This window comes from Sapajus apella, unplaced genomic scaffold (assembly GCF_009761245.1).
Source record: "Sapajus apella isolate SASKATOON/1434 unplaced genomic scaffold, GSC_monkey_1.0 scaffold1, whole genome shotgun sequence".
Lineage (NCBI taxonomy): Eukaryota > Metazoa > Chordata > Mammalia > Primates > Cebidae > Sapajus > Sapajus apella.
The window spans coordinates 69,042,039-69,062,153 of record NW_022436941.1 but is presented as its reverse complement, the minus strand read 5'-3'; the positions used below and the strand labels follow the sequence as shown (position 1 = coordinate 69,062,153).

Below are 20,115 nucleotides of genomic sequence, written 5' to 3'. Positions count from 1 at the left end.
TGTATTTAAAGAAATTCAAACCAAGATTGAATAGCTTTTTTTTATCTCCTTGAACACAGAAAATAACTTCTGTACACCAAAGAGAAAAGTTAACACTAAACTAAAAATGTTTAGTTTTACTAAGCATACTGGTGGCTCATACCTATAGCCCCAGCTACTTGGGAAGCTGAGGTGGGAGGATCACTTGAGCTCAGGAGTTTGAGGTCAGCCTGGACAATATAGCAAGACCCCAATCTCTTTAAAAAAAAAAAAAAAAAAAGTAAATTCTGTGCATCATTTTGAGAAGCTCACCCAATGGGCATTTTTAGAAGAAACCCACACATTCAAACTTGAAGGTGATATTATAATCACGGTGCTAACGGGGTCCTGTGAATCAGCTGGCATGACGAACCTGCTACTTACATGAGCACAGTATACCAGAAATTCACACTGAGAATTTATTAACTGCCAAAATCCATTCATGGCCAAGAACAAAACAGAATTCCTTATGAAGAGAGACAGCAGTTGAGAGTAGACAGGTTAGAGAGTGTGGAACTGTTAACAGTCATACTTAGAAATTTATTAGCCATTGGCATTGTTGCTGGAATCATCTTTAAAGTTATAAGGAAAATGAAATGCAGAGTCTAAGAAGCGTTCTAAGAATTGTACTAGTCTGCTATACTGCTTGTCCTATTTTAAGCTATCCCTGCACTCAATTGAAAAGGTAGAAATGTTTCCCATATGAATGCTTAGCCAGGGATCACCAAATAGTTATTAAGAATCTTCAGATAGTAATGAATACTTCCAAAATGAAAGGCAGACTAAAACAAACTAAAAAAGAAACTTGGAAAAAATGGAAACAACTAGAGCAGAAGAAAATTCGCTGCCCCAGTCACCTTTCAAATCTTCGGAGACCCAAGAGGTTATAATGCATCTATAAAATAAGCACACCATGCTTTTTTAAAAAAGGGAACAATCAAATAAGAGATACAATAGAGGATAGCCAAAGGCAAACAGAAACAATGAAAGGAATGGGAAAGTAAGCTACAAAACTCTTTAAGTAAAATCAAAAGGTAAAGAGATGGCCAGGCATGATGGTGCATACCTGTGGTCCCAGCTACTTGGGAGGCTGAGGCAGGAGAATCCCTTGAGCCCAGGAGTTCAAGAGCAGCCTGGAAAACATTGTGAAACCCTGTCTCAAAAAAAAAAAAAAAAAAAAAGATAGGTGGACTATAGTAGAGAAAAGATAAAATGAACAGTTTGGTCCAAGATCGATTCTAGACTGTATCAAGAGAAAACAAAGAAAATGGAGGGAAGCTCAAGAAAATAGAGAAGCATTGCTGGATGTGAATCTTCAGACTGAAAGTGCCATGAATAGTACAATTTTGAAAATTACAAATAAAGCTTTAAGTATTCTAAAGGCTCTGCATAAATGAATGAAAAAAATACCTGTACCAAGATACATGATTGTGAAATTTCAGAATACAAAGGCTTAAGGAAAATATTTTATTTCCACAGAGAAGAAAAGCAGCATACATAGAAAAGAAAATAAAGGATTAGGGAAAAGAATGGCATGAGCCTTCTCAACAACAGCATTGGAATCTAGAAGTCTTCACGTTGTGAGGGAAAATGATTCTCAACCTAGAATTCTTTGCCTGTTTATATTTTCAGTTAACTCTGAGGGTAACTATAATTTATTACATCAGAAATTTACTTCTAGGCCAGGCAGGGTAGCTCACTCCTGTAACCCCAGCACTTTGGGAGGCCAAAGTGGGTGGATTGCTTGAGCTCAGGAGTGTGAGACCCACTTGGGCAATGTGATGAAACCCTTTCTCTACCAAAAATATAAAAATTAGCTGGGCATGATAGTGAGTGCCTGTTGTCCCAGCTACTCAGGAGGCTGAGGGGGGAGGATCACTGGAGCCCAGGAATTTGAGGCTGCACTGAGGAGATAGTGCCACTGCACTCCAGCCTGGGTGACTGAGTGAGACCCTGTCTAAAAAAAAGAAAAAAAAAGAAATTACTAGACATGGTCGTGCATGCCTGTAGTCCCAGCTACTTGGGAGGCTGAAGTGGGAGGATTGCTTGAGCCTGGGAGTTGAGGCTGCAGTGAGCCATGTTTGTGCTACTGCACTCCAGCCTAAGCAACAGTGAGACCCTGTCTCAAAAAAGAGAAAGTTTAGTGCCAGGTGAGGTGGCTTACTCCTGTAATCCCAACACTTTGGGAGGCTGAGGCAGGTGGATCACCTGAGGTCAGGAGTTCGAGAGCAGCCTGGCCAACATGGTGAAACCCTGTGTCTACTAGAAATACAAAAATTAGCTGGGCATGGTGGCAGGCACCTGTAATCCTAGCTACCCCGGAGGCTGAAGGAGGAGAATCTCTCAAACACAGGAGGTGGAGGTTGCAGTGAGCCGAAATCGCACCATTGCACTCTAGCATGGGTGACAAGAGCAAGACTCCTTCTGAAAAAAAAAAAAAAAAAAAAAAAGTTTAAGAAGTTTTTGGACGTGCTCTACCATAACACGAGTAAACCAGCAGGAAGACATGAGATGCAAGGAACATAAGCGTCAACACAGGAAAGAGGCCATTAGAATTCCCATTTGATAGTGAAGGAAAGTTCTGAGGAAGCAGATATACATCGGGCGTGGAGAGTAGCTAGTCCAGATTGGGGCAGATGGGGTGAGGACCTTAGCAGGGGTGGCTTCCAGGAAAAAAAAAAAATGGAACTGATGGATATGATTGGTTTGGTCATATAGAAATTGATATTTAATAACTGGAATATTTAGCTTATGTATAAACCAACTTGCCAAATAAGGCAGCAGGAGTTGGTGGTGGAGGGCTAGGAAATCATTACTTTAGGAAAACCAAATTGTATAAGAAGGAGAATTAATCTTAATATTGCCTCTGCACTGAAAAAAAGTTACATAGTTATCAAAAATAAGAGGGAAAGATGGGTTAAAGAACCAACTTTTATTATGTCTTTAGTACTATTCAGTGTTTTAACAAGTTTCATTTATTTAATACAAATAAAACATTTTAAATACACAGCTTAAGTTCCAAAGCAGCTCTTTAGGGAAAAATAGTTTTTTTCGTATGGATATTTTCAAACATGCAAAAGCAAAAACTGTAGTAAAATGAGCCTCTATCTGTACTCCTCAACTTGCTTAAGTAGTTTCAAACATATGATCCATTTTATCAGTACTCTACCACACTAGATATTTTTGTCAAAAATCCCAAACATGTAATCTTATCCATGTTTCTTTAGTATTTTTCTCTATAAGGATTCTTTTTTTTTTTTTTTTTTGAAACAGAGTCTCACTCACCCAGGCTGGAGTGCAGTGGCATGATCTCAGCTCATTGCAACCTCTGTCTCCCAGGCTCAAGCAATTCTCATGCCTCAGCCTCTCAAGTAGCTGGGATTACAGGTGTGCACCATGACACCCAGCTAATTTTTGTATTTTTTAGTTAAAACAGGGTTTCATGATGTTGACCATGCTGTTCTCAAACTTCTAGCCTAAATTGCTCCACCTTCCCAAAGTGCTGGGATTATAGGAGTGAGCCACCACACCTGCCCATCTATAAGGATTCTTTAGTCATAACCACAATAGCATTGTCATATGAAAAAATGAACATTGATTCCTTAACAAAATCAAGTCTGAGGTCGGGCACCATGGTTCAGGCCTGTAATCCTTGGACTTTGGGAGGCTGAGGCAGGTGGATCACCTGAGGTGTGGTGTTCAAAACCAGCCTGTCCAACATGGAGAAACCCTGTCTCTACTAAAAATACAAAAAAATTAGCTGGGTGTAGTGGCGCATGCCTGTAATCCCAACTACTCGGGAGGCTGAGGCAGGAGAATCACTTGACCCTAGGAGGTAGAGATTGTGATGAATCAAGATTGTGCAAAAAAAAAAAAAATTAAGTCTGTATTCAGATTTTCCCACTTTTTCTTATACATGTCTTTTATATAGGCTTGTTCAAATTGGGATATAAAATCCCACACATCAGACAGCTTAGTTTTATTTTTACATCATACAAAAGCACATCCATCCTTAAACTTTGTTGGAATTGCAAGCTTGTCCACAATTTGCCCTGCAAAGTGAGGGTAGGGTACAAGTGCCCTACAAAAGACAAAAGATAAGATAATCCTTTTGGGTATAAGAAGAAAATTAGCATGTCTAAAAATAGTTGTAATATGATTTAATGTCCTTTCAGTTTTTTTTTTTTTTTTTTTTTGAGACAGATTCTTGCTCTGTCGCCCAGGCTGGAGTGCAGTGGTACCATCTCTGCTCGCTGCAGCCTCTGCCTCCCAGGTTCCAGCAATTCTTCTGCCTCAGCCTCCTGAGGAGCTGGGACCACAGGCGTGCACCACCACCCTCAGCTAATTTTTGTATATTTGAGAGAGACAGGGTTTCAGCATGTAGGCCCAGGCTATTCTTAAACTCCTGACCTCAGCTGATCTGCCCACCTTGACCTCCCAGAGTGCTGGGATTACAGGCGTGAGCCACCACGCCCAGTTAACATCCTTTTAGTTTCTATTTTTCGTGTATATTTAATATACAGAATATAATAGTACAGTGTTATATACTTTAGGAATTATACTAAATCTAGGTCCAGTCAGAAAATAGAAACCCTACATTGATCAGGAAAGTATACAATATAAAGAAGTATTAATTATACTGGGGGACTGGAGTAATGGATTGACAAGAAGTAAGGAGAACTCTAACAATATAAGAATGGCAGATATAAGGACCTGCCACCACTACCCTAGGGCCAAGACACATCACCCAGGGAAGACTTACCTCCAGGACTGAGATCTAGACCTTGTTGAATATGGCAAATGTGGCTCACCAGAAGGCAGAGAAATTACTTTGGCTTTTTGCTGGACTTGCTAGAAATCTGCTTACTGGAAAGGGCTGGCACTCTGGCTCTAGGGTTCTGGGGAAAGGTGTCTCTGGAAGTACCCTGCTAGAAAACTGCTTGACAGGGTAAAGTAGGGGGCCAGCCTCTGTGTACTGCAGGAGCAGCACTGGAGAAACTGCCCATTCTGCCCATGCTGAAGAAGCACCTGTGGATGCTGCAGGAGTCAGCTGAGCAAGCAAACTGGAACCAGGAAGCAAAACCTTTTCCTTCCTGTACTGTCTGTCCATCATCCTCTATTGACAAAGCTTATTTATTGGCAAGGAAAAAATATTTAAAGAGCCTAGAACCATTTTCATGAAGAAAGCAAAAAAGGTGAATTTGGAACTGAAAAGCTGTACATTGATAACAGGCACCGGGGTTGGTTGTTTTGTTTTTTCTTCTGGTAAGAGTCCACAATAATCAAAATGTTTGAGATACGGTAATGTCATATCTTCCCATTGAGTCTATAAACTGTTCCTTAACGGTGTTGGAGGCCATTGTTGTTCACAGTATATCTTTCATATAGTTACGTAGATGTGAGAGTGAGTTGGACAATAATGTCTATGGATAGCAGGGATATTGATCCTGTCTTATCAGCTTGCCAATTTTTTTTTAGGTTCTAATAAAGGTTACCAATTTTTAACTTGTAATTATTTGTCCTCTTCTAAAGTTTGCCTTTACACCTCTTCAAAGAGTTTAAGCAATTGCATAATTATGATGGGTGTATTCTCTTCCTCCTCAGCCTTTGTGCCTGTCTTTTTGCGAGATTAGTTTTCTTCTTCCATCTTAGACTATTCCCCAGGCTAACTCCTATTCATCCTTCACTTTTCATGCCACTTGCTCTAGGAAGTTTTCCTGACCCATCTAGAGTAAGTTAGGTGCTCTTCTGGTGTGGTCTAGGATCTTGTACTCTCTCAACTCACCGAATTGTAAATGCTTGTTTATGTGTATCAGCATTGCTCACCACCTCCACCTCTGGTGGAGGGCAGGAAATGCTTTGTTTTCCTCTTAATTCCTGAGGCTTAGCGCAATGCCTGTTACATGGTGAGTGTTTGTTAAAATTTGGAGTGAATAAAATGGATAGTAAAGGTGCTGTTTAGTTGGTTAGCAGTGGCAGGATCTAATAACATCCAATATATTTCATACTAAATTTTCAATATTTGTTGCAGAGTTTTTTAGTTAGTTTAGTTTTTTTTTTTTTTTTAACACTTAATTAAATTTATAGCAGTTGTCTAACAAGTATCAAAAACCACCTCGAAGCCTGGTGTGGTGGCTCATGCCTGTAATCCCAGCACTTTGGGAGGCCAAAGTGGGTGGATCACTAGAAGTCAAGACTTCAAGACCAGCCTGGCCAACATGACAAAACCCCATCTCTACTAAAAATACAAAAGTTGCAGGCATAGTGGCGCACCCCTGTAGTCCCAGCCACTTGGGAGGCTGAGGCAGGAAAATCACTTGAAACCAGGAGGAGGTTGCTGTGAGTCGGGATCACATCACTCACTCTAGCCTGGGTGACACAGCGAGACTCTGTATCTAAGAAGAAAAAAAAAACCCGCCTTGAAAAGTCTGCCTCTTTCTTTCAGGTTCCTTTTTTGCCAGGAGATTCAGACCTTGATCAGCTAACGAGAATATTTGAAACTTTGGGCACACCAACTGAGGAACAGTGGCCGGTAAGCCTTTATGCATTTTCTTTGAAATGTAATCAGGATTCTGTAAAGTTTTTAAATTGTCATATGCTTTATATAGTGCTGTCACATGAATATTAGACCTTTATTAATTATAATTTTCTTGTAATATGTACTCAGAATATTTTAAATTATCAAGTATGTAAAGTATAAAGTTAAATTGTGATATACCACCCAACCTCTTGTGTACCTGTAGTCCTTTTCCCTCAACCCAAGTAATCCCAAGCTCGGGGTAATCACTATTAACAATTCGGTGTAAAGCTGTGTTAGGAGTGTATACACATGCTACAAAATTAATTTTTGTATTTTTTTTTTATAGAGATGGGGTTTTACCATGTTGCTCAGGCTGGTCTCAAACTCCTAGACTCAAGCAGTTCTGTCTTGGCCTCTCACCGTGCTAGGATTACAGGCATGAGCCGTTGCACCTGGCTAACATGATTTTCTAAATAGTAATTGCTTACTGATGTTTCTCTTCGATTTTTTAAAAATTAAACTTCTTGGTGGGGTGTGGTGGCTCACGCCTGTAATCCCAGCACTTTGGGAGCCTGAGGTAGGCAGATCACTTGAGGCCAGGAGTTTGAGACCAGCCTGGGCTACAGAGCAAGACTCTGTCTCCAGAAAAAAAAAAAAATTAAACTTCCTATTTTGAGAATGTTATATATTCGCATGCAATTGTGAATATATAATTCACAATTATATATTGTGGCTGGGCACAGCTGCTCACGCCTGTAATCCCAGCACTTTGGGAAGCTGAAGTGAGTGGGTTCACTTGAGCCCAGGGGTTTAAGACCAGGATGGATATACCATCCAACCTAGTGGATGGGCAACATAGTGAGACTTCATGTCTACAAAACATAAAAATTAAAAAAAAAAAAAATAGCCAGGCATAGTGGTGCACACATGTGGTCCCAGCTACTCAGGAGGCTGATGTAGGAGGATCGCTTGAGCCCGGGAGGTCAACGCTGCAGTGAGCTGTGATTGTGCCACTGTGCTCCAGCCTGAGTAACAGAGTGAGTCCCTGTCTCAAAATAATAATAGTAATACTCCAGACATATTTCACCTACCCTTTACCCAGCTTTTAAAGATGGGAGCACCTTGTAAAATCGGTACAGTTATCACACCAGGATGTTACAGTCAAGATGCAGAATATCACCACAAGAATCTCTCATGGTATTCTTCTATAGCTATGCTCACTTTCCTCTTACCCACTCCTTAACTCTTGGCAATCACTAAATCTGTCCTCTAGCTCTGTAATTTTGTCATTTCAAGACTCTTACGTAAATGGATAAATGGAATCACACAATATATAACTTTTTGGGATTAACTTTTTCATACCCTTCATAATAGAAATTCATTCTCTTTTTTTTTTTAACTGGCTAGTATTGTGTGGATTTATTTCACAGTTTGTTCAACCATTCACCCATTGAAGGACATCTGTATTTATGTTGTTCCCAATGTGGGGCTATTATCAATAAATATGCTATAAACATTCATGTACAGTTTTTTATGTAAGAATAAGTTTTTATGTCTCTGGGACAAATTACCCAGGAGTTCAGTTCTTGATTGATATGGTAGTTACATACTAATTTTTAAAGCAACCTGCAAAACTCCAGAGCAGCTATACCATTTTATATTCCCACTGGCAGTAAATGAATGCTCCAGTTTCTCAGAATCCTCTCCAGCATTTGGTGTTGTCACTTTTTAATTGTAGGCACTCTGATGAGTCTGTCATGATAGCTCATTTTGATTTTAATTTTCACTGCCCTGATAATGGCTAATGGTGTTAAATTATCTTTTCATGTGTCTATTTGCCATCTTTAGTTAAATGGCTCTTCCTGTCTTTTCCCCATTTTCTGATTGGATTCTTTGATTTTTGACTGTTGAGTATTGAGAGCTCTTCATATATTTTAGAGAGTAGTCCAAAAATTATATGTAGTTTGCAGATGTTTTCCCTTGTGCTGCCTTTTCATCCTCTGCAAAATTGTAATCAGGTTTGTCACTTTTTCTTTAATTGATCAATCCTTTTGGTGTCAAGTCAAAGAACTCTTGCCCAACCCAAAGATTTTCCTGACAATTTTTTTTTTTTTCGAGACAAGATCTGGCTCCATTGTCTGGGCTGGAGTGCAGTGGTGTGCATGACCTCAGCTCACTGTAATCTCCACCTCCCGGGCTCAAGCCATTCTCCCACCTCAGCCTCCTGAGTAGCTGGAACTGTAGGCATGCACCACAACGCCCAACTAGTTTTTGTATTTTTTGTAGAGACAGGGTTTTTGCATGTTCCCCAGCCTGGTCTCAAACTCATGAACTCAAGCAATTTGCCCGCCTTGGACTCCCAAAATGTTGGGATTACAGGCAATAATCTACTGTGCCCTGGCCATGACAATTTTTTTGTATTTTTTTCTACAAGCTTTGTAGTTTTACACTTGAATCCAAGATCTCTTTAGAATTTATCTTTATATGATGTGTGAGACTTAGGGCAAGGTTTGGTTTTTGTTTTTGTTGTTTTTTGAGACGGTCTTACTCCATTGCCCAGGCTGGAGTGGAAATCTCACTTTCTTGTCCAGGCTGGTCTCGAACTCCTAAGCTCAAGTGACCCTCCTGCCTCAGACTTCCAAAGTGCTGGGAATACAAGCGTGAACCACCACACCCAGCCAGGTTCAGATTTTTGCCTGTATATGTCCAAGTGCTACAGCACTATGTGTTGAAAAGACTGTCTCTTTATCTAGTTTTTCACTTTTTTATTTCCTTATTTAAAAAAAAAAAAAAAAGATACTTCTGAGAGGTAAGTTTTTTACTTTTTTCAAAAATCCTTTTGGCAGATTTGTGTGGATTTCTAAGTCCTTTATTGGGTTCCTTTATTGATTAAGTCCTTTCTAAGTCTGATTTGTGTATCTGTTTCTCCCCCAGCACAACACAGTCTTAATTAAATTAGCTATATGTTAAATCTTGAAATCAGGTAAAATGAGTCCTCCCACTTTATTGTTCTTTTTCAAAATCATTTTAGCTACTGTAGTCCTTTGTCTTTGTATATTATAGAATAATTGGTCTTATATCTAAAATAATTTTGCCAGGATTTTGATAAAAATTACATCTAACTTGCAAATCAATTTGAGGGGAATTAACATCCTTCCTCTGTTGAATATTCCAATATGTGAACATGGTATGTTTCACCATTTATTGAGATCTTTGGATTTGTTTCATTAGCATTGTATAGCTTCTAGTATATTACCCTATACATGTTTTGTTACATTTTTCACCTGTTTTATTTTTCTTTTTGGGGTGATTATAAATAGTACTGTGTTTTAAATTTTGATGTCCATACATTCGTTGCTAGTATAATGAATTAAAATTGTTTTAATTTTTATTTTGTATCCTTCCAGGCTTGCCTTATTACTAGTTCTAGGACTTTTTAATAGAGTTCTTGGAATTTTCTACATAAACCATCATATCACCTGAGAATATGATTTATTTCATTTGAGATCTACCTGCCTTTTAACCTTCAGTTTGAATTATAAAATTATTTTTACAGGACATGTGTAGTCTTCCAGATTATGTGACATTTAAGAGTTTTCCTGGAATTCCATTGCATCATATCTTCAGTGCAGCAGGAGACGACTTACTAGATCTCATACAAGGCTTATTCTTATTTAATCCATGTGCTCGAATTACGGCCACACAGGTATTTTACTGTATCTTTTTTATACTAGGAAATATAAAAATAATCTTAACTGTAGCATTAATAAAAATAAAATTTCATAAAATTAACCTTTTTTAAATACTGGAAAGATGTGTTTTTGTTTGTTTTAGGAAATATCAAAATTTGTATTTTTTCCCCAAACTACAAACACTGTTAAGACTGAGATTAAGTTATACGCACACAGAGATATAGGAGAGTTTACACTTAATACGCTTGCTTAGGAACATATAAATACATATCTATTTCATATAATTGGTTTGTAAGTACTTTACCTAGAGAGGAAAAGAAAACCAAGGCTTTTTATTAGTTAAGAAACTGGTATATTTCAGTTGCACTCTTACAACTTCATTTAAATCTTGTAGCAAGCCTAATGCTGAAAGTAATTTATTCAGCTTATTTTTTCTTCCCTATATAATATAATCTAGGTATGCATGCTGGTCATTTTCACATTCAGAAAATGGTATAATCAGATATAATTGTATGCTTACAAGAGCTTGAAAGATACTCAGAATAAAACAAAAACTGAAACCAACTGCTATTTAAAGGAAAGAACAATGAAACTCATGAAAAATTTGTAGGGCCTAGAATAACTTAGGGCAGAGCATTGTACAACACAATACAGTGATTTTTACCTGATGAAGGGAGAGACTAATTAAAGTGAAGTATCACAAGCCTTTATGGAAACATATTAATGTACAGTAATAGTAAGGATACAAAATAGATTTTGCACCCCGTCTTAGGTTTGTTCCAGGCTACAAAATCATTGTTTAATGCATTTGCTTGTATAAGCATTCTCTTTTTAGAAATATGTGCTATGTGTATATAGAAATGGATGGACGGATGGATGGATGGATGGATGGATGGATGGATGGATGGATGCTGGGTATTTACCATTAGAATGACTCTTCTAATTTCTTTTTTTTTTTTTTAATTTTTCTTTGTTATTTTTATGTCCATATGTACACATGCTCTTCTAATTTAAGACAAGTAATTTGTTGCCTTTTCACTCATACTTCTATGTATATAATTTCCATCATAATAAACTTGAGACCACATTTAATTATCTAGAAAGTTGTTTTCATTGGGAGTATAGTTTGAAACTTACAGAAAAATACTAGTTGTTATATTTGGGTTGTATTTTAATAGGATGAAGTTTTTAAAGTGAGTTTTTGTATCATGGATGTCTTTTTTTTTTTTTTTTTTTTTTTTTTTTTTTTTGAAAGGAGTTTTACTCTTGTTACCCAGGCTGGAGTGCAATGGCGCGATCTCGGCTCACCGCAACCTCCGCCTCCTGGGTTCAGGCAATTCTCCTGCCTCAGCCTCCTGAGTCGCTGGGATTACAGGCACGCGCCACCATGCCCAGCTAATTTTTTGTATTTGTAGTAGAGACAGGGTTTCACCATGTTGACCAGGATGGTCTCGATCTCTTGACCTCGTGATCCACCCGCCTCGGCCTCCCAAAGTGCTGGGATTACAGGCTTGAGCCACCGCGCCCGGCCCGGATGTCTTTATTAAAGTTGGAATGAGTTACTTTCTTAGATATTTATCATGTCACCCAGAATTAGCCTAATTTGCATATAGGACCACTGTGATTTAGAAGTAATGCTTTAAAAATCCAGCTGTGGGCCGGGCACAGTGGCTCGCACTTGTAATCCCAGCACTTTGGGAGGCCAAGGAGCAAGGATACTTTGAGCCCAGGAATTGGAGCCCTGGGCAACATGACATCAGCTCTGCAATAAATAAATAAATAAATTTTAAAATGCAACCATTTAAGTAAGAAATCTCTAAATGACTGAAAATAATATAATACTGGGGACAGTGGGAATGCTTGAAAAGTTTATATGGGCTTCATTCTTCTTTCTTAAAGGATTATCCTAAAGGAAGTAATTTTATTTATTTATTTATTTATTTGACGAAGTCTTTCTCTGTCACCCAGGCTGGAGTGCAGTGGTGTGATCTTGACTCACTGCAACCATCAGCTCCCAGGTTCAAGTGATTCTCCTACCTCAACTTCCCTAGTAGCTGGGATTACAGGCGTATACCACCACACCCAGCTAATTCTGTATTTTTAGTAGAGACAGAGTTTCACCATGTTGGCCAGGCCGGTCTCCAACTCTTGATCTCAGGTGATCCATCTGCCTTGGCCTCCCAAAGTGCTGGGATTACAGGCATGAGCCACCGTACCTGGCCAGAAGTATTTTAAATCATTGTGGCCACTGGACAGCACTATGCTGCTGATGTAAATAGACAAGCGTGTGAACCCAGGAGGCAGAGGTTGCAGTGAGCCGAGATTGCACCACGGAACTCCAGCCTGGGTGACAGAGTGAGACTCTATATCAAAACGAAACAAAACAAAAAAGACAAGCATGACCTGACAAACTTGTCATTTAGGACATAACTCTTTTTATCAGAATTGTGGACCCAACTCAAGAAACCGTCATATCTTACAGCACTGTAGTAGGGGAAAAAGAAGAGAAAATATATCATAAAACATTGGCCTGGTAATTAATAGAAATTATCTTGGACAAGCCCTTCCAAGTAAAATTTCTGTCCATTTGCAGTGGATTGTTGAATTAGAATTCATTGCTTCTAACCTGTATTTTTTTAAAAGCCTTATTTTTTTAAGAATTTATATTTTACATGACTTGGAATTTGAATATATATGGATAGTGTGACAAACTTGTAAGTTCCTTTTAAGTAAGTTTCTCTCTTTGCATTTTGAACTGTAGAGCTCAATATGTAGAGAATGGAAATATATAATATTTCACTTAGGGTAGCTCATAATTAGTTTAGGTTGAGCATCCCTAATTCAAATATCCAAAATCTGAAATGCTCCAAAATCCAAAACTTTTTGAATGCTGACATGATGCCACCAGTGGAAAATTCAACACATATGGACATTAACACAAACTGTAAAAATTAAAAATTTTGTCAAATTAAAAATATTGTATAAAACTGCCTTCAGAGGCCGGGCGCGGTGGCTCAAGCCTGTAATCCCAGCACTGTTGGAGGCCGAGGCAGGTGGATCACGAGGTCAAGAGATCGAGACCATCCTGGTCAACATGGTGAAACCCCGTCTCTACTAAAAATACAAAAAATTAGCTGGGCATGGTGGTGCGTGCCTGTAATCCCAGCTACTCAGGAGGCTGAGGCAGGGGAATTGCCTGAACCCAGGAGGTGGAGGTTGCGGTGAGCCGAGATCGCGCCATTGCACTCCAGCCTGGGTAACAAGAGCGAAACTCCATCTCAAAAAAAAAAAAAAAAAAAAAGAGATATTCAGTCTATGTAGGCTATTTAATTAAGGAAAAATTAGAAGGGAGTCTCTTTTTTTTTTTTTTTTTTTTTTTTTTTTTGAGGGGGAGCCTTTTTCTGTGTCGCCTAGGGTGGGGTGCAATGGTGTAATCTCAGCTCACTGCAACCTCCACCTCCCGGGTTCAAGTGATTTTCCTGCCTCAGCCTCCCAAGTTGCGGGGACTACAGATGTGCACCACCACACCTGGCTAATTTTTGTATTTTTAGTAGAGACGGGGTTTCTCCATGTTGGCCAGGCTGATCTCAAACTCCTGACCTCATGTGATCTGCCCACCTCAGCCTCCCAAAGTACTGGGATTACAGGCGTGAACCACTGTGCCTGAACAGTCTTTTTCTTATAGAAATGGAATTATCAACCAATCTTAGGATCCTAGATGTTTATTTTTATTAATTTGCATTTGCAAATACACTTGACATTGTGTTTTGTTTTTGGGAATGAGGGCGTTTGCATAGTATTTTTAATGTTCCCTATAATCTTGAGGGTGAGATTTTCCTTCACACATTTCAGGTACTCACCTACCTTACTTTTGGTATCTTTTCTTTTGAAAGGCACTGAAAATGAAGTATTTCAGTAATCGGCCAGGGCCAACACCTGGATGTCAGCTGCCAAGACCAAACTGTCCAGTGGAAACCTTAAAGGAGCAATCAAATCCAGCTTTGGCGACAAAAAGGAAACGAACAGATGCCTTGGAACAAGGTAAGATTCCCACTTTTATAAGAAATTAAATGAATTCAGAAAACTCCAAATAGTTCACGTATGTCTAGCAACTGAACAACAGCAAAGAAGTGTAGCTTGCTGGCTATTTAATTTTTACAAATTTAAATTATATGAAGTAGAGAGACTGTGCTGTTTTAGGTATGTTTATTTTCATTGAGAATACTTCAGGCACTTTTATGTATACCTCAGAATTATGAGAACTATCTATGTGTACCTTGTTCCCTTCATAAATCCCGTCTGTAAACTGTATGCTAAATGTTTAAGAAGGGCTGTTGGAAAAATCTGTCAGCGAAATAAAATAATGTAGGTGGAAGCAGTGACTGGTTAAAATTGCTGTGAGAATGTGAACTTTGTTAAATGTGAACAACTTTTTTTTTTTTCTTTTTGCTTTCTAGGAGGATTGCCCAAGAAACTGATTTTTTAAAGAGAACATTAGACAACATTTTACTACTGAAAGAAATAGTCAAAAAGGCAAATAATAGAAAAATAGTAAGCATTAAGTGATTTTGTAGAAGTGATTTTGTAAATATTCTACACATGTAAAATATGTAAAACTATGGGTTATTTTATTAAATGTATTTTAAAATAAAAGTTCTGTTTTTTTCTGAGTAGAGTGCAAAAGTGAGAAAAGTTCAATTCTCTTGAAATGTAGAATTGAAAACGCATTAGGGAAAACTTAATGCAAATTATTACCAGCTATTTTGAAGATCTGGCCCATATAGCATCACAAATCTGTAGTAGCGTTGGTAGTGTTTAAAAATAGAAAGGTAGGCCAGGCGTGGTGGCTTACACCTGTAATCCCAGTACTTGGAGAGGCCAAGGTGGGCAGATCACCTGAGGTCAGAAGTTTGAGACCAATCTGACTAACATGGAGAAACCCTGTCTCTACTAAAGAAAAAAAAATACAAAATTAGCCAGGCGTGGTGGCACGTGCCTGTAATCCCAGCTACTCGGGAGGCTGAGGCAGGAGAATCACTTGAACCCAGGAGGTGGACGTTGCGGTGAACTGAGATCAAGCCACTGCACTCCAGCCTGGGCAACAAGAGTGAAACTCTGTCTCAAAAAAAAAAAAAGGAAAGAAAAAAATAGAAATGTTAGTAATGGTATAGTAAATACTACCCAAACTTAACAAATATTAATATACTGAATGTACTTAAAGAAAACATTACAGATAAAATTGAGGTTCCCCCTCAACCTTTTTTCTGAGGAGGGGACAAAGTCTCACTGTCACTCAGGGTGGAATGCAGTGGTATACTCCCGGCTCACTGCAACTTCTGCCTCCCAGGGTCAAGCGATTCACTTCCCGAACTGCTGGGATTATGGGCACGCACCACTACACCTGGCTTTTGTTTTTTGAGATGGAGTCTTGCTCTGTTGCCCAGGCTGAAGTGCAGTGGCGCCATCTTGGCTCACTGCAACCTCTGCCTCTCGGGTTCAAGTGCTTCTCCTGTCTCAGCCTTCCGAGTAGCTGGGACTACAGGCATGCACCACCATGCCCGTCTAATTTGTCTGCAGTAGAGATGGGGTTTCACTATGTTGCCCAGGCTGGTCTTGAACTCCTGACCTTGTGATCAGCTCACCTCAGTCTCCCAAAGTGCTGGGATCACAGGCATGAGCCACTGCGCCCGGCCTTAAATTTTATTTTTATTTTTTTGTTATATAGATGAGAGGTTTCTATGTTGCTCAGGTTGGCCTTGAACACATAGACTCGCCTCCTTGTGCGCCAGGACAACAGGCCTGAGCCACCGCAGCTCCCTAATTTTTTATATTTTTAGTCGAGACAGGGTTTCACCATGTTGGCCAGGCCGGCTTCAAATTCCTGACCTTAAGTGATCTGCCCACTTTGGTTTCCAAAAGTGCTGGGATTACAGGCATGAGCCACTGCACCTGGCCAAGGGGTCCCCCCTAAATACTTCCTTTTATTTCTATTTTTTTCCTTTCACTCTCCCCAAAGGGAAATGACTCTTATGAAATTGGTGTGTATCTTTCCGTGATTTTATGCTGCTATTCTGTAAGAATGCATGTAGTAAGATGTATAACAATGTACAGCATTGTTTTGGGTCTCAAAATTGTATATAAATTGATGGAATCTCTGTTTCCTTTTTTTTTTGTGAGAGTCTTGCAGCCTCGAACTCCTGGGCTCAAGCCATCCTCTCACCTCAACCTCCCCAGTAGCTGCAACTACAAGTGAACATCACCATGCCTGGTTTTTTTTTTTTTTGTTTTTTTTTAAATGAGACAGAGTTTTGCTCTTGTTGCCCAGGCTGGAGTGCAGTGGTGCAATCTCAGCTCACTGCAACCTCTGCCTCCTGGAGTTCAACCCATCCTCCTGCCTCAGCCTCCCACGTAGCTGGGATCACAAGTGTGCATCACCATGCCCAGCTAATTAAAGTAACACAAATGTATTAGCTCACAGTTCTGTAGGTCATATATCTGGCTCAGCTGTGTTTTCTGCTTAAGGGACTCTCAAGGCCAAAATCAAGGTGTCAGTCAGACTACACTTATTTGGAGGCCCCTGAAAAGAATCTGCTACCAAGCTCATGCTTTTTTTTTTTTTTGAGACAGTCTTGCTCAGGCGCTAGGCTGGAGTGCAGTGGCGCGGTCTTGGCTAACTGCAACCTCCGCCTCCCAGGTTCAAGCAATACCCCTGCCTCAGCCTCCCAAGTAGCTGGGACTACAGGTGCGCACCACCATGCCCAGCTAATTGCTGTATTTTTAGTAGAGATGGGGTTTCACCATGTTGGCCAGGATGGTCTCGATCTCTTGATCCACCCGCCTTGGCCTCTCAAAGTGCTGGGATTACAGGCGTGAGCCACCACACCTGGCCATGCAGTTCTTATAGTTGTAATTCTTGTGCTCCATTGCCCGCATTTCCCTTTTGACTGTTAGCCCAAGGCCTCTCTCAGCTTCCTTTTTTTTTTTTTTTTTTTTTTTTTTTTGATTGGGGAGTTTCGCTTTTTTTACCCAGGCTGGAGTGCAATGGCGCGATCTCGGCTCACCGCAACCTCCGCCTCCTGGGTTCAGGCAATTCTCCTGCCTCAGCCTCCTGAGTAGCTGGGATTACAGGCACGCGCCACCATGCCCAGCTAATTTTTTGTAGTTTTAGTAGAGACGGGGTTTCACCGCGTTGACCAGGATGGTCTCGATCTCTTGACCTCGTGATCCACCCGCCTCGGCCTCCCAAAGTGCTGGGATTACAGGCTTGAGCCACCGCGCCCGGCCTCTCTCAGCTTCTTAAAAGGAAGCTTCCATGCCTTTGTCCGGTGGCACTCATCATCATCTATTAGCCAGCTGCGGTGCATCAAACTTGCTTGTGCTTCAGATCTGTCTGATTTCCTCATCTGCAGCCAAGCAGCTAAAGGTCCAGGAGATAATAGTGACAAAGTCATCTGAGGATGCTCATAAAATGTGTCTCAGATATGAGGCAGGATAGGAGTGTATTAGTCCATTCTAACACTGCTATAAAGATACTACCGAAGACTGAGCAATTTATAAAGGAAATAGGTTTAAATGACTCTCAGTTCTGCATGGCTGGGGGGGCCTCAGAAACCCTACAATCCTGGCAGACGGGGAAGCAGGCACGTTTTACATGGTGGCAGGAGAGAGTGTGTGTGTGAGCACAGGAAAAACTACCATTTATAGAACCATCAGATCTCCTGAGAATTCGCAATCATGGGAACACCACCCCCATGGTCCAGTCACCTACCACCGGGTCCCTCCTTCAACACATGGGGGTTATGGGGATTACAATTCAAAATGAGACTTGAGTGGGGACACACCCAAACCATATCAGGTAGTGAAGGAAATGACCATGTTCTCATGACCATACAGCCAACACAATAAACCTCAGCACTCACACTGTATTTGAGCTCATTCAAGCAAAGCTATCTTCAGTAGGGACTTTCCCTTCTAGAAAGCATCCACATTTTGATTTTACCTGTCCTCAAACTGACCCTTTGCACATTGTAATAGTAAACACACCCCTAGGTAGAAATTTAAGTTACTAATGAGACGTGATGTATGAAGAAGCATGAAGAGCTACTGCGCCTGTACAGAGGACCACCCAGCACGTGGGTACTAGCAACACCTCTTCTCACCTCCTTATGAAGAATCATGCAAAACTCTCATAAAGGGAGTTTCTCCAGCAATAATCAATGCTGTCTCACCCTTATGAGGAGCCAGCCCTGAATTCTCTCTCAGGGTTTACTGTCTATTCTGTACCTACCTTTTATTTTGCAGTAACTTATGCTATATCTCCTTGGTTGTGTCTTGTTTAAATTCTTTTAAACCAAGAGACAAGAACTGAGGTATCACAGCAGCTGTCAACACATGCATTTTGCCTTATTCATTTGCTATCTATCTCTTGGATGGACCTCTCCATTTTGTAGAGTATTCCATTGTATGGCTGTACAATAATTTAAACAGTTTGTACTGATGGCCTTTCTACTTTTGATACCGGGGTCTCTGTCACTCAGGCTGGAGTGCGGTGGCATGATCACAGCTCACTGTAGCCTCAAGCTCCTGGGCTCACGCCATCCTCCTCCTCAGACCCCTGAGTAGCTGAGATAACAAGTGCACGCCACCATGCCTTGCTGATCTTTTGTACAGATGGGGTTTCATCATGCTGCATAGGTTGATCTTAAACTCTGGACTGGCTGGACTCGAGATCCAGACCCACTGCACCCAGCCTTGATAGCCATTTGTTTTTATAAGCAGAGCAGCAATTAGTAGCCATTCAAGATACCCATGCACAAGCCTACAAGAAAGAAATTCATACATAGGTACAGGATAAAATCAAAAAGCTCATACTGGGTCAAATATGAGCCTTGTAAATTTTTAAAAACATTTTTATTATAAAATATCAAAGGTGTGATGGTTCACACCTGCAATCCCAGCACTTTGGGAGGCTGAGGCAGGAGGATCCTTTGAGGCCAGGAGTTTGGGACCAGCCTGAGTAACACAGTGAGACCCCATCTACACACTCACACCCACACCCCAACTCAATACCACAAAAAAACACCTTGGCTCAGGCGGCTTCTTCAGACTCCTGAGACCCCATTTCCTGGATCATCACAACCATCTCACAGGATGCAATGAGAAGAGCTGTTTAGCACTTTGTAGACTTGGCTACAAATCTGTGCAAATTTGACTACAAAATGTTACTACCCTGACAAGAAAAGAAGCCATGAAGGTAGCCAGCAATGACAATATACTTCTGCCGAGGTCCCACCATCATAACTGTCTTATTGAAGTTAAGGAAATCATTTCTTTTTTTTTTTTTGAGACGGAGTTTTGTTCTACTTGCCCAGGCTGGAGTGCAGTGGCAAGATCTCGGCTCATGGCAACCAACCTCTGCCTTCCAGGTTCAAGCAATTCTTCTGCCTCAGCCTCCCAAATAGCTGGGATTACAGGCACCTGCCACCACGCCTGGCTAATTTTTGTATTTTTAGTAGAGACAGGGTTTCACCATGTTTACCGGGCTGGTCTTAAACTCCTGACCTCAAGTGATACACCCACCTCAGCCTCCCAAAGTGCTGGGATTATAGGTGTGAGCTACCACGCCTGGCCAGAAATTATTTATTTATTTATTTAGAGACAGAGTTTCGCTCTTGTTGCCCAGTCTGGAGTGCAATGTTGTGATCTCCGCTCACCGCAACCTCTGCCTCCCAGGTTCAAGCGATTCTTCTGCCTCAGCCTCCTGAGCTTTTTTTTTTTTTTTTCCCTTTTGAGACGGAGTTTCACTCTTGTTACCCAGGCTGGAGTACAATGGCGTGATCTTGGCTCACCACAACCTCCACCTCCTGGGTTCAGGCAGTTCTCCTG

General features: G+C 40.5%; 1 protein-coding gene and 1 long non-coding RNA gene across 5 annotated transcripts in view; one reads left to right on the top strand and one right to left on the bottom strand.

Annotated features, from left to right (window-relative positions):
• Nucleotides 1–14,903, top strand: part of CDK7 (cyclin dependent kinase 7) — a 44,415-nt gene extending 29,512 nt beyond the window's left edge. For 3 of the 4 annotated variants that reach the window (XM_032279199.1, XM_032279203.1, XM_032279201.1), the window contains 4 exons: nt 6,464–6,550; nt 10,095–10,244; nt 14,124–14,271; nt 14,688–14,900. In XM_032279199.1, coding sequence (XP_032135090.1) covers nt 6,464–6,550; nt 10,095–10,244; nt 14,124–14,271; nt 14,688–14,716 — 414 coding nt within the window. In that variant the 3' untranslated portion in view covers nt 14,717–14,900. Of the gene's footprint in view, nt 1–6,463; nt 6,551–10,094; nt 10,245–14,123; nt 14,272–14,687 lie in introns of all 4 variants that reach the window. The other variant, XM_032279202.1, reaches the window with a different exon arrangement.
• Nucleotides 874–19,618, bottom strand: LOC116552501. Its single transcript, XR_004269422.1, has 3 exons — nt 18,518–19,618; nt 18,242–18,246; nt 874–884 (listed from the first exon to the last, which is right to left on the bottom strand). It is a non-coding gene; the product is annotated as an uncharacterized LOC116552501 (long non-coding RNA).
• Nucleotides 19,619–20,115: the final 497 nt, after the last annotated feature.